Source organism: Salvelinus fontinalis, chromosome 18 (genome assembly GCF_029448725.1).
Source record: "Salvelinus fontinalis isolate EN_2023a chromosome 18, ASM2944872v1, whole genome shotgun sequence".
Taxonomy (NCBI): domain Eukaryota; kingdom Metazoa; phylum Chordata; class Actinopteri; order Salmoniformes; family Salmonidae; genus Salvelinus; species Salvelinus fontinalis.
Genome location: NC_074682.1, coordinates 5,923,472 through 5,937,881, shown reverse-complemented (window position 1 = coordinate 5,937,881; position 14,410 = coordinate 5,923,472). Strand labels below are relative to the sequence as shown.

The following is a 14,410-nucleotide window of genomic DNA, read 5'->3' as shown; positions in this document are numbered from 1 at the left end:
CACTGTAGAATGATCACAGCCATTTGTTGGTATGTGTGAAAAGGAATGATGGAGGCCACTGTGTTCTTGGCGACCTTCAAAGCCGCAGACATTTTTTGGTAGCCTTCCTCAGATCTGTGCCTCGACACAATCCTGTCTCATAGCTCTGACAGCTCTGAGACCACGAGAGGGCTCTTTGGAGGAAAGGAGGATGGTTAGTTGGGGTGTATGGGTGGGCATATAACTTTAGCATTTTAGATAATTAGCAACATTTAGCTACTTTGCAACTACTTAGCATGCTAGCTAACCCTTCCCCTAACCCTAATCTTAACCCCTAACCTAACATAGCATACTACAGCAGTCAAATGTAGCATATCATACTAAAGCAGTCGAACATAATATATCATACTGAACGGGTCAAATGTGATCTATATGTACTATGACCGCTATTACATTGGTAGGCCAATGTAATGTATCCTAACGTAAAGTAGTGCTGAGCGATTAACCGAAATGTCAGTTATTTAAATAACTAATTGACCGATGTCGGTTCAACTATTTGAATTCCATTTAATTTGGGGTTTTTCTGTTTCTCTAGAGATAAATCAGATCAAGCTGTGCGATGTAAACTCAGCAAAAAAAAGAAACATCCCTTTTTCAGGACCCTGTCTTTCAAAGATAATTCGTAAAAATCCAAATAACTTCACAGATCATTGTAAAGGGTTTAAACACTGTTTCCCATGCTTGTTCAATGAACCATACACAATTAATGAACATGCACCTGTGGAACAGTCACTAAGACACTAACAGCTTACAGACGGTAGGCAATTAAAGTCACAGTTATGAAAACTTAGGACACTAAACAGGCCTTTCTACTGACTCTGAAAAACACCAAAAGAAAGATGCCCAGGGTTCCTGCTCATCTGCATGAACGTGCTTTAGGCATGCTGCAAGGAGGCATGAGGACTGCAAATGTGGCCAGGGCAATAAATTGCGATGTCCATACTGTGGGATGCCGAAGACAGCACTACAAGGGAGACAGGACGGACAGCTGATTGTCCTCGCAGTGACAGACCACGTGTAACAACACCTGCACAGGATCGGTACATCCGAGCATCACACCTGCGGGACAGGTACAGGATGGCAACAACACCTGCCCAAGTTACACCAGGAACGTACAATCCCTCCATCAGTGCTCAGACTGTCCGCAATAGGCTGAGAGAGGCTGGACTGAGGGCTTGTATGCCTGTTGTAAGGCATGTCTTCACCAGACATCATCGGCAACAATGTCGCCTATGGGCACAAACCCACCGTCACTGGACCAGACAGGACTGGCAAAAAGTGCTCTTCATTGACGAGTCGCGGTTTTGTCTCACCAGTGGTGATGGTCGGATTCGCGTTTATCATCGAAGGCATGAGCGTTACACCAAGGCCTGTACTCTTGGAGCGGGATCGATTTGAAGGTGGAGGGTGGTCATGGTCTGGGGCGGTGTGTCACAGCATCATCGGACTGAGTTTTTTGTCATTGCAGACAATCTCAACTGTGCATTACCAGGGAAGACATCCTCCTCCCTCATGTGGTACCCTTCCTGCAGGCTCATCCTGGCATAACCCTCCAGCATGACAATGCCACCAACAATACTGCTCGTTCTGTGCGTGATTTCCTGCAAGACGGGAATGTCAGTGTTCTGCAATGGCCAGCCAAGAGCCCGTATCTCAATCTCATTGAGCACGTCTGGGACCTGTTGGATCGGAGGGTGAGGCTAGGGCCATTCCCCCCAGAAATGTCCGGGAACTTGCAGGTGCCTTGGTGGAAGAGTGGGGTAATATCTCACAGCAAGAATTGGAAAATCTGGTGCAGTCCAAGAGGAGATGCACTGCAGTACTTAGTGCAGCTGGTGGCCACACCTGATACTGACTGTTATTTTGACCCCCCCTTTTGTTCAGGGACACATTATTCCATTTCTGTTAGTCACATGTCTGTGGAACTTGTTCAGTTTATGTATCAGTTGTTGAATCTGATGTTCAGACAAATATTTACACATGTTAAGTTTGCTGAAAATAAACGCAGTTGACAGTGAGAGGACATTTCTTTTTTTGCTGGGTTTAGTAGGGAGTTGTAGTTTCCAACAGGCCAATATTCTAAACACATGCTTCGTTTGCAAATGATGTCCGAGTGTTGTAGTGGGCCCCAGGCTATACGTAAATTAATAAAAAAACAGAAAATGGTGCCGTCTGGTTTGCTTAAAATAAGGAATTTGAAATATTCATAGTTTTCCTTTTGATACTTAAGTATATTTTAACAATTACAGTTGTGGCCAAAAGTTTTGAGAATGACACAAATATACATTTTCACAAAGTCTGCTGGCTTAGTTTGTATGATGGCAATTTGCATATACTCCAGAATGTTATGAAGAGTGATCAGATGAATTGCAATTAATTGCAAAGTCCCTCTTTGCCATGCAAATTAACTGAATGCCCCAAAAAACATTTCCACTGCATTTCAGCACTACCACAAAAGGACCAGCTGACATAATGTCAGTGATTCTCTCGTTAACACAGGGCTGGACAAGGCTGGAGATCACACTGTCATGCTGATTGAGTTTGAATAACAGACTGGAAGCTTCAAAAGGAGGGTGGTGCTTCGAATCATTTTTCTTACTCTGTCAACCATGGTTACCTGCAAGGAAACATGTGCCGTCATCATTGCTTTGCACAAAAAGGGCTTCACAGGCAAGGATATTGCTGCCAGTAAGATTGCACCTACATCAACCATTTATCGGATCATCAAGAACTTCATGGAGAGCAGTTCAATTGTTGTGAAGAAGGCTTCAGGGCGCCCAAGAAAGTACAGCAAGTTCAGGACCGTCTCCTAAAGTTGATTCAGCTGCGGGATCGGGGCACCACCAGTACAGAGCTTGCTCAGGAGTGGCAGCAGGCAGGTGTGAGTGCAGCTGCACGCACAGTGAGGCAAAGACTTTTGGAGGATGGCCTGGTGTCAAGAAGGGCAGCAAAGAAGCCACTTCTCTCCAGGAAAAACATCAGGGACAGACTGATATTCTGCAAAAGGTACAGGGATTGTACTGCTGAGGACTGGGGTAAAGTCATGTTCTCTGATGAATCCCCTTTCCGATTGTTTGAGGCATCCGGAAAAAAGCTTGTCCGGAAAAGACAAGGTGAGCGCTACCATCAGTCCTGTGTCATGCCAACAGTAAACCATCCTGAGACCATTCATGGTGTGCGGTTGCTTCTCAGCCAAGGGAGTGGGCTCACAATTTTGCCTAAGAACACAGCCATGAATAATGAATGGTACCAACACATCCTCTGAGATCAACTTCTCCCAACCATCCAGGAACAGTTTAGTTACGAACAATGCCTTTTCCAGCATGATGGAGCACCTTGCCATAAGGCAAAAGTGATAACTAAGTGGCTCGGGGAACAAAACGTCGATATTTTGGGTCCATGGCCAGGAAACTCCCCAGACCTTAATCCCATTGAGAACTTGTGGTTAATCCTCATGAGGCGGGTGGACAAACAAAAACCCACAAATTCTGAAAAACTCCAAGCATTGATTATGCAAGAATGGGCTGCCATCCGTCAGGATGTGACCCAGAAGTTAATTGACAGCATGCCAGGGTGGATCGCAGAGGTCTTGAAAAAGAAGGGTCAACACTGCAAATATTGACTCTTTGCATCAACTTCATGTAATTGTCAATAAAACCCTTAGACACTTATGAAATGTTTGCAATTATACTTCAGTATTCCATAGTAACATCTGACAAAAATATCTAAAGACACTCAGACAGCAGACTTTGTAATAATGAATATTTGTGTCATTCTCCAAACTTTTGGCCACGACTACATTGCTTTGCTCATGAGCTTAATTTGGTGTTGTGTCATACTTGCAGGGCTATTCCGGAGGCTGCTGAGTTTTTCAGTTTCTTGGAGAATGTGTATTCATTTTTCAGTGCATCCCTAGTTAACCACCACAAGTTCAAAGAAGCTTGGAAGAAACTTGGAATAGCATCAGCTCTCAAACACTCGCTGGGCATGGCAGCTGCGGTCCATAAATGCAGTCCTGGACACTTTAACTGGCTTGCAAGTCTTGCAGCCATGCCCATTGAGGGTGAAGCGCTTGGGCCACTAAGCCACAATAGTGTCATTGACCGCTTTGCCCCCTAAAAAAATAGGAGGTACACTTTGATGCGTCCTCCCACAAAATAAGCATCCAAAGAGAGAAGCAGGAGGAGCAGTTCTGTAATATTTGTTTGGGATTTTTTTTTAATGTTTTTTTATCCGATTTTATTCCTAATTATTGTTCAGTTTTTAAAATTTTATTTAGATCATTAGTTGAATTTAGTTTGCCCCATTGTGGATGATACTGTTTAAGAGGTTCCATGTGTCTGAATTATTGGGTTAATTTTGAGCAACAATTTTTAAAAAAGGGTGAAACTTAACTAAAGATTTTTTTTGTAATGGTATAATATGACATGTCTTCTTTCTCTCTCTCTTTATCCGTCCCCCTCTCTCTCTCAAGATAAAATCCCAAAAGTGTTTGGGCAACATAGTACAGCCATTTTTGTGCCTTTTGTTGGTGTTGGATGGATGTGGACAACATTGAGTTTAATTTCTTTATTTGGATAGAATTTAAGCAAGTCATAATAGATCCGTGTCTAATATAAGCTATGAGACAGGTATACTTTTAGCCAACCTTGAACAAAAATAACCTTTTACACCCGTTGTTACTAAAAATACATGATGAAAAGATGTTTTAGGTGCTTTAAAAAAAAATCCTGGGGAGTATGCCCAGACCCCCCTAAAAGAGGCTTAGCCCCCCATCCATGAATCTCTAGTGACGTCCCTGCTACCAAATAGCCCACCAAGCACTGACAATTCTAACTCCCTTTGTGGACTTTCACTTTTCCTTAATACCTACAGACAGACCTCTCATACCACTGTAGTGAATTAAAGTGAACCAACCTGGCCTCAGAGCATTTCATATTATTCTGTACATAAATCCGGGACACTCCAATTAGTATGAAATGTTACATTTCGTATGGTTACATAAGACAGATGGTCACTTAAGGCAAAAACGAAAGTAGGGTGGTTGGTCGGGGGGTAGGCGTACAACACAAACATCTAGCAAACCAAAGGTTGCGAGTTCGAATCTTGTCACGGACAACTTGAGCATTTTAGCCAATTAGCAACTTATCATACTAAATGAGTGTCTCAGATTTACGTACAGAATAATACCAAATGGTCTGAGACCTGGTCAAGTGAACCCAGGCTCAAGTCTAGACCACTATTGCCCACCCAAGTGTGTCACCATTTTCATCACCTTTCAGTCTTTCCCCACAAAAGGGTTGGTGTCTAACTGATTTCCATTGTTTATGGGCATCATGATCTTCCCATTAATGTCACTGGTTTTGGTGGAAAATCTCAGTACTCCAAACATGTGTATAGGAAATTGGTGGCCATTTGCTCAATAATACTCGGACATCATAACCAATGTATTATAGGCTAATATATGGGAATCAGTTTTGCCACAACAGTCATGAACATTCATGTTAAAGTTATGAGCTTGTTCTTAGCTCACATTCTAAGGAACTAGAAAACTTAATGAAATGTGTTGTAGCGGAGTACGATGTACTGTGACAAAAAGTCATGTTGTGGCCAGCTCAGAAAACACGATTATGTATACCGGTATATCGGAAGAATGCATTCCTCATGTGAAACACCTTCAAGGTTACTGCAGGACAGTTCCTTCACTGATTTACGACATCGAGAGCATTTATTTGTAGGTCACTGCTCTGGGTAAGAGCATCAGCTAAATGACTATAATGTAGACTTTTGTGTTGACTTTGTTGTTTTTCTTTTTTTAAACTTTTTTGAATTGATTTAAAAGTAAAAGGTAAAGACACAACCACTGGGCTTATATGTGTTAGACCACCCACAGTCCAAGCAGACCACCCACCAGAGTTCAAGACAAGAAAAGAAAGAGTCACAGCTCATGATTCTGCTGTAAATAGGAGGTGGAACGTTGCTATTGCATTGGAATTAGGCTATACACTTTTGCAACAAAAGGTGTTATCAAGAACCATAACGGGTTCTTCGGCTATCCCCATAGGATAACCTTTTGAATAGCCCTTTTTGGTTGCAGATGGAACCCTTTTGGTCCAGGTCGAACCCTTTTGGGTTCCATGTACAGTGTAGGTAAACGCCCATGGGCAACTGGCCCAGCAACCTCCTGCCTCCTGGATCCTAAACGGTCACTTGTCCATCTACAGTGCTTTCGTAAAGGATTCAGACCTCTTCACTATTTCCACATTTTGTTACGTTACGTTATTCTAAAATTGATTCAATTGTTTTTTCCCTCATTAATGTACACACACACAATACCCCATAATGATAAAGCAAAAACAGTTTTTTATAAAAGTTTGCAAATGTATAAAAAATGTAAAACAGAAATACCTTATTTACATATTTATTCAGAACCTTTGCTATAAGACTCGAAATTGAGCTCAGGTGCATACTGTTTCCATTGATAATCATTGAGATGTTTCTACAACTTGATTGGAGTCCACCTGTTGTAAATTCAATTGACTGGACATGATTTGGAAAGGAACACAATGGTTTATATAAGGTCCCACAGTTAACAGTGCATGTCAGACCAAAACCAAGCCATGAGGTCAAAGGAATTGTCCGTTGAGCTCCGAGACAGGATTGTGTCGAGGCACAGATCTGAGGAAGGGTACCAAAAATGTCTCCAGCATTGAAGGTCCCCAGGAACACAGTGGCCCCCATCATTCTTAAATGGAAGAAGTTTGGAACCACCAAGGCTCTTCCTAGGGCTGGCCGCCCAGTCAAACTGAGCAATCGGGTTAGAAGGGCCTTGGTCAGGGAGGTGACCAAGAACCCAATGGTCACTCTGACAGAGCTCCAGAGTTCCTCTGTTGAGATGAAAGAATCTTCCAGAAGGACAGCCATCTCTGCAGCACTCCACCAATCAGGCCTTTATGGTAGAGTGGCCAGACGGAAGCCACTCCTCAGTAAAAGGCACATGACAGCCCGCTTGAAGTTTGCCAAAAGGCACCTAAAGGACTCGGACCATGAGAAACAAGATTCTCTGGTCCGATGAAACCTGGGCTCCCTAGTGGCACAGTGGTCTAAGGCACTGCATCTCAGTGCAAGAGGCGTCACCGTGATTGGGAGTCCCATAGGGCGGCGCACAATTGGCCCAGCATCGTCCAGGTTTGGCCGGGGTAGGCCATCATTGTAAATAAGAATTTGTTCTTACCTGACTTGCTTAGTTAAATAAAGGTTACATTTAAAAAAAATAAAACCGAGATTGAACTCTTTGTCCTGAATGCCAAGCTTCCCGTCTGGAGGAAACCTGAAACCTGGCATCATACTGTGGGGATGTTTTTCAGCACCAGGGACTGGGAGACTAGTCAGGCTTGAGCGAAAGATGAACGGAGCAAAGTACAGAAAGATCCTTCAGAGTGCTCAGGACCTCAGACTGGGGAGAAGGTTCACCTTCCAACTGGACAACGACCCTAAGCACACAGCCAAGACAATGCAGGAGTGGCTTCAGGACAAATCTCTGAATGTCCTTGAGTGGCCCAGCCAGAGCCCGGACTTGAACCCGATCGAACATCTCTGGAGAGACCTGAAAATAGCTGTGCAGCGACGCTCCCCTTCCAACCGGACAGCGCTTGAGAGGATCTGAAGAGAAGAATGGGAGAAACTCTCCTAAATATAGGTGTTCCAAGCTTGTAGCGTCATACCCAAGAAGACGCAAAGCTGTCAAAAGTGCTTCAACAAAGTACTGAGTAAAGTATAAATGTGATATTTCAGTTATATTTTTTAAAATATATTTGCAAAAATATATAAAAACCTGTTTTTGCTTTGTCATTATGGGGTATTGTGTGTAGATTGATGAGGGGAACAAACAATTCAATACATTTTAGAATAAGGCTGTAACCTAACAAAATGTGGAAAAAGTCAAGGGGCCTGAATACTTTCATTGTATAACCATTGTATATTGTATAACCAGCTCAGATCACACCCGATTATGAGGACACCCTGAGGCTTTCACCTCCTGGCCAAGGCATCCATACCTCCCTCATTTCACTCCATATTTCTCTTCTTTCTCCTCCATCCCACCTTCTCACTCCTTTCCCTCCTATTGTCTCCCTGCAAGGCCTAGACCAAGCCCTTTCTCTCCTGGGAATCCTCCTTAGCCTTAAAGTAGATTTACACTATACAACCGACTTGGGACTGATTACATAGTTCTGAGCAGTCTTCCCTAGCTGAATCTGAATATATCATCGCCCCTACCTGGTATCACACCTCGTTTGCATTCACAATTGCTTTTCTTATTGGTCTAAATTGCTAGTCAGGAGATGTGGGGAAAATTCTGAGATGTCAGGTGTGGTGCTTTTGTTCCAACTTGTTTAAAGCAACAGATGGATAGCTAGGCTAAGCCATGGAAGAGCAGAACATGATGAGTGCCTTGTGTTGCTTGGTGACCCGACCCCGGTGACCTTGGCATGTGACAGTGATCTGAGCGAGGGAGACAGATCTGGTTGAGCTTTGCACCCTGCCCATCTGATCTTCTCTTGGCCCCCTGGCTTGGTAAGAACCTCACACCACACCTCACCTCACCTCTAAGGGTCAGTGACAGGCCAGGGCCAGTGAGAAGAGAGATGTAGAGCGAGGGAGAGAGAGAGAGGGAGGAGAGACCTGTTTGTCTCTCTCCGAAAGGATTTAAAAGCAGCAGTGTACTCGTCCAGGCCCTGATGGCGACGAGTAGATGATGCTAATCTGTAGAAACCATGACGCTCAGCCGAGGGGGCGCCACATGGCACACTCTGGCTCAGAGGTAAACACTTGACCTTTTCACACTACTGAATCGAGCCAAACTGAACCGAGGTGAGCCAAGCCACGCCAGGTGGCTGGAACCGTGCTGGAAAGCCAGACAATATGAAAATAAAATATCTGGGCCGACATAGAACACTTTGGTTCGGCACCAATGTTCCCTGGTGACATTGAGGTCTCTCTCTCTCATTTTGTGCTCTTGTTGGAAGCAACCCCTCCCCCATTGTTGACTAGAAATGAGCTATAACAGGCTAATAATCAAATCAAAGTGTATTTGTCACGTGCGGCGAATACAACAGGTGTAGACCTCACAGTGAAATGCTGACTTACAGGCTCTAACCAATAGTGCAAAAAATTTATCAGGTGAACAATAGGGAAGTAAAGAAATAAAACAACAGTAAAAAGAGGCTGTATACAGTAGCGAGGCTATAAAAGTAGCGAGGCTACATACAGACACCGGTTAGTCAGGCTGATTGAGGTAGTATGTACATGTAGATATGGTTCAAGTGGCTATGCATATATGATGAACAGAGAGTAGCAGTAGCCTAAAAGAGGGGTTGGCGGGTGGTAATAACTCACTAACTAGCAAAGAAAATTACGAAATGCGCACACATGGCTACATGCAGCTCTCACTTTGATCTCAAAACACACGCAACTACTAGCAACCGCTCATACTGTAGCCTACACATAGTCCAGTTCAAAGTAAATGGCACAGATCCATATATGGCAATGGCCTATTTGCATATAGGCCTACTGCAGCTCTGATTGGTTATGGTGCACCGGTCTGTGTAGAATACAGCCTGTGCCTGTCAATGCAATAGAATCCTAATCCAATGCACTCTGCCTACAAGAAAATCTCTTCCATAATTAGTTTTGCATACTATATATATATAAAATATTGCATATTTTGTTTTGTGTTGGTTATTCCATTGAAAGTGGCTATTATTGCATTGATTCGATCACAACTGTTACAGTAGAGCGAAACGTTGATAGTGATAACTAACTGTAGAAAGTTGAGTGAAGTTCATTCTAGTGCTTCTCTGCTCAGGCTCATCTTTCCGCATGGCAGTACGAGGTGAGCTGCAAGCTGTTCAGAGGGAACATTGGTCAGCATGTTAGTGTGATAAAAAAAGCGCGTTAAAGTATTAAGCACATACATTAAACGTTCAAGACATCTAAAGGAAATATAGGAAAAGATAAAACAGAGAGAGTGAGGTATAGCCGTTTGGTATTCCTATAACAAAGGCACGTTGCATTCACTGACTGAGTGGGCATGACGACACACGGAGTCATCGACATTCCATTTCTTTGTCACGCAAGTCAAATGGGAATTTACCTTCACTGTTTCCAAATTCCAAATGTTGACAAGAGGTTATAGTTGCTGCTATACATGGCGCAAATTGATTTATTATCATCCTCCCACGGTATTGTAATAGAGATGTAGGTTATGTACCCACCCAGCTGCAGTGTCATGGAAATACATGTGGGAAGGTGTGTGGACAAGACAGAGAGATTCCTGTATATTCTTTTAAAACATATCCAACAAATTTAGGGGAATAATATTAAATCATAACTGGTACATTAAACTAAATTCCAGAATATGCCAAACATAACATTAGTCTCCCACAGCTGAAAAAGGAATGGCCTTGATGAGTTTATTTTGGTTTCCAACAGTCCTTTTGGCCCTTACTCACATGACACAATGCCTAACATGCCTATCAGATAATGCCTATCAGATAATTACTCAGCATTGGACGGATCCATAGCTTCAACCAACCACATATCATTTCCTGTGTGTAGTGTATTATCCAGTTCACCTGACTGATCAGTTCTCCTCCCAGACAGTGTAGCTTTAACTTTCTGTTCTAATTTCTAGAGGCCGACCGATATGTCATTTCACCAATATTATCGGCTGATATTGGCCTCTTACCAAAATATCGGCCAATAATGAATTCCACCATTACCAATATTCAATTAATAGTATGAAAACGTTTGTCTATTCTCATGATTTGTCTTTATTGTAACAATGTAAGAAATCAACATTTTAAGCATATTTCTTGGACAATTGCTCTTTAGGATGGCCGTTTAGGAGAAGTCAGTGTGGGAAAACGCCACTTTTTCCATTTCCGAGCTGTATATCGCTATCTGCAAATGTTGTCCCCCCAAAAATCGGAATCGGTATCGGACTTCCCCCCCAAAAAATGTTTTTTAAACATACGGGTCGTGCTCTACTCATTTCCTGGTTGTAATGCTTTAACTGGTTCCCCTGCAGTGATCAGTTTCCCTGCGTCCTAGACCTGTAGCTTCAACCACCACATCTTTCGTTTCCTGGGTGTAGTATATTAAACAGTTCCCTTGAGGTGATCAGATCCTCTCCCAATCCCTGTCCTGGCATTAATACAATACATAACCAACCACACACGTCTGACGTACACGTTCTGCAGCAAAGCATCAAACACAGTAACACTGTCCAATTGTAAACACCTGCTGTCTATGCCATGCCGTTCCTCCCAACCCAACCACATTCCCTCCCCTGTCGGTCAGATAATCTGGCTCGAGTTTACGACAACGAGCAATGAAAGCCTTTCTTGTTAACCTTCCCGCCCTTCACGCCATATGGAGCCAAGTGGATCACGCCGCACCACTGTCACAACCCATAGCCTACTGTCACGTTCCTGACCTGTTTTTCCTTTGTTTAGCTTTGTTTAGTTGGTCAGGACGTGAGCTGGGTTAGTCTATGTTATTTGTTTCTTGTTTAGGTTCATTGGTTAATTAGCCTTATATGGTTCTCGATCAGGGACAGGTGTTTGACGTTTCCTCTGATTGAGAACAATATTAAGGTAGGCTGTTCACACTGTTTGTTTGTGGGTGATTGTCTTCCGTGTCTGTGTATGTACCACACGGGACTGTTTCGTTTGTTTTGTCTGTTCCTGTTCGTGCGTTCTTCGTGTTTTGTAAGTTCTCATGTTCAGGTCGGTCTACGTCGTTTTGTTATTTTGTAATTTATCAAGTGTGCTTCGTGTTCGTCTTGTTTAAATAAATTCATTATGTATTCAACACAAGCTGCGTTTTGGTCCGATCCCTGCTCCTCCTCAGACGAGGAGGAGAACAATCGTTACACCTACCTGTAATTAGAGGTACAGTAGACCCACTGCCCTGCATTACATTGGTCATCATCACTCGCACACAATGTGGAATTTTTGCAGTGCAGGTTGACCATATCATATTTTCTCCAGGGTTCATAGAGGAAGCCTTACATCATAGGCACCCCCATAACAAATCAGGTCTCCCCCGTAATAATTGAAATATCAATGTAGGTTGATTAAAAAACTTTGGCCGCCCCCAGTAGATGTTGGGCACCCCCAAGTGTGTCATTGGAATTGTGAGCGTGACAACATAATGTAGCCTATGGGATTGTAGCCTACTCTAATTCAGGTCATGATTCCCAGGTGTGCAAGAGATCCTGAGGTTGATCTGGTCAGGGTTTGAGGTAGCTGACCTCTTCAATCCAATCAGAGAGAGAGAGGAGTGAGAAAGTGTCACCAGGGAATCTTCTGTCCACTGAGCAGATGACCGGATCAACAACACTAGAAACATTAAAAACTAATCACAGGAATTGGGATATCTCTATCTCCTTTTGAGATCGCTTCATTAAAATATCAAGTTTGGGCGTGGCAAAACAGTGAGTGGACATCCCTTTTTATCCGTGGGTTGCGTATGCATACATTATTTGAGCCAGCTCCCGTTTTGAACGTGTGTAAAAAAAAAACTCCATGTAGACTATATGTGTCCATACGCGCATCATGAAACGAGAGATGAGATGATGCTGGTGACCAATGTATTTAGAACTCTTATTTTCCTTCATGGATTGCTTGTTTTCTGTTAAATAGGATTGAAAACCGAGCCTTCCGGCTACCCTTACAATAGGCACATAGGCTATAACAAAGGCTGATTCAACAGATTCGCCAGAAGATACCGAACCTACCCGATACACTTGTTTACACTGAGCTGCACTGGGGTCTGAACACAGTCACGGTTACTCAAGACACCGTGGAGCTGGTGCGTGATATGGGTCGGAAAACATACCTCACTGCAGGGATGCGATCTGCCACTATACTCCACATTTTACCCTTATCCACGCTGATACATCGAGAAGATTGAAATACTGCCAGTTTTCCTCATGCTAGCTAGCAGTAGCCACAGCAGCAATTATGGAATGGCAGTGTGTAGCAGCCAAATACGTTTGCTGCAGTGTGTAGCAGCCTATACTACAGGCACTTGAGCATGATGCGCCCATAGCAACAGGTCTCAACACCCTAGCAACCTGCAACCCTTTTGCACGACAAGACGCAGGATTACAGAAACACAACTGCAAAACGCATGTAAGCAAGCCCAACAACATTTAAAACACATTTGAACTCTAAAATGAATGCACAATCGCTTAAAAACATGCTGTGAAATGATGAAGTGATAAACTATTGGAATGAAGTGGAATTAGACATAGGCTAATAAATAGGCTAGTCTGTATCGTTCTTACCTTTTAGAGAAACATTCAAACCTCCTGTGTGATGCTGCGACTCGGTCTCTGGTTAATATGGGTAGTGTATGTCAGTAATGGAGAAGCGACAGGATCTGACAGCAATGAAATGATGCTGTAGAATGTAATAGATGGTATGGGGCTGCTGCCATCCACGTTATCCTACTCACCTTGCTTGCGATGTCATCACTACAGTTACAGTATGGGTGAAAAACACCCCCCCCCCCCCACACTGCCAATTTGTTGTAGAGTTGAGGATTGCTGGAGGATTGCCTCTCCGTGCATTTCTTCAGCTGTGGTTGTGCATTCCATGGATATGACATTTTTTTAAATATCAGCTCCAAGATAATTTTATATCTCAACTCAAAGTAAAGAAATATGATATCAATTCGTTTTAAACATATTCATATATTAATAGGCTATAGAATAAATATTTGATTTTGAAATATTGATTACAATACCATGTCATTGTTGTTGTGAGGGTAACATACTACTGTACCATAGAAAATAATACAATGTCCTTTTTTATGTCATAAACACACTTTTATTAATTAAAAAAGACCATTATCTGAAGGTCAGATACAACACAAAACAGATTGTGCTATATGGGCCTACAATAACTCTGAACGCCACTGTACAGTTGGCCTATAGAATAATCTATCTTTTTCAACTGGACAGATAGAATTCTGTCCAGCTTCCTGTTTTTGTTTTCGTTTCCCTTTAGATTCCTCTGCAGACACTTCAGTCAGTCAGACCTAGTGTTGTATGTGAGCACTGAGGCCAGTAAAACAAACCAACTGTCTTCCTGCCATTGTTCCATCACACACACACACACACACACACACACACACACACACACACACACACACACACACACACACACACACACACACACACACACACACACACACACACACACTCTGGGCAAGTCTCTCCTCCCACGCACTGATCATAGTTTCCATGGATACAGTGAGTATGGCAGGAATTCTGCAGATGGGGTAGGCCTACCTAAAATGG

General features: G+C 43.0%; 1 protein-coding gene across 3 annotated transcripts in view; it reads right to left on the bottom strand.

Moving 5' to 3' along the window:
- LOC129814848 (rho GTPase-activating protein 40-like) overlaps positions 1-13,671 on the bottom strand; it is a 51,543-nt gene extending 37,872 nt beyond the window's left edge. Inside the window, exon 1 of one of the 3 annotated variants that reach the window (XM_055867941.1) lies at positions 13,564-13,671. In XM_055867941.1, coding sequence (XP_055723916.1) covers positions 13,564-13,580 — 17 coding nt within the window. In that variant the 5' untranslated portion in view covers positions 13,581-13,671. The other 2 variants (XM_055867942.1, XM_055867940.1) reach the window with 2 other exon arrangements.
- Between the last annotated feature and the right edge of the window lie 739 nt (positions 13,672-14,410).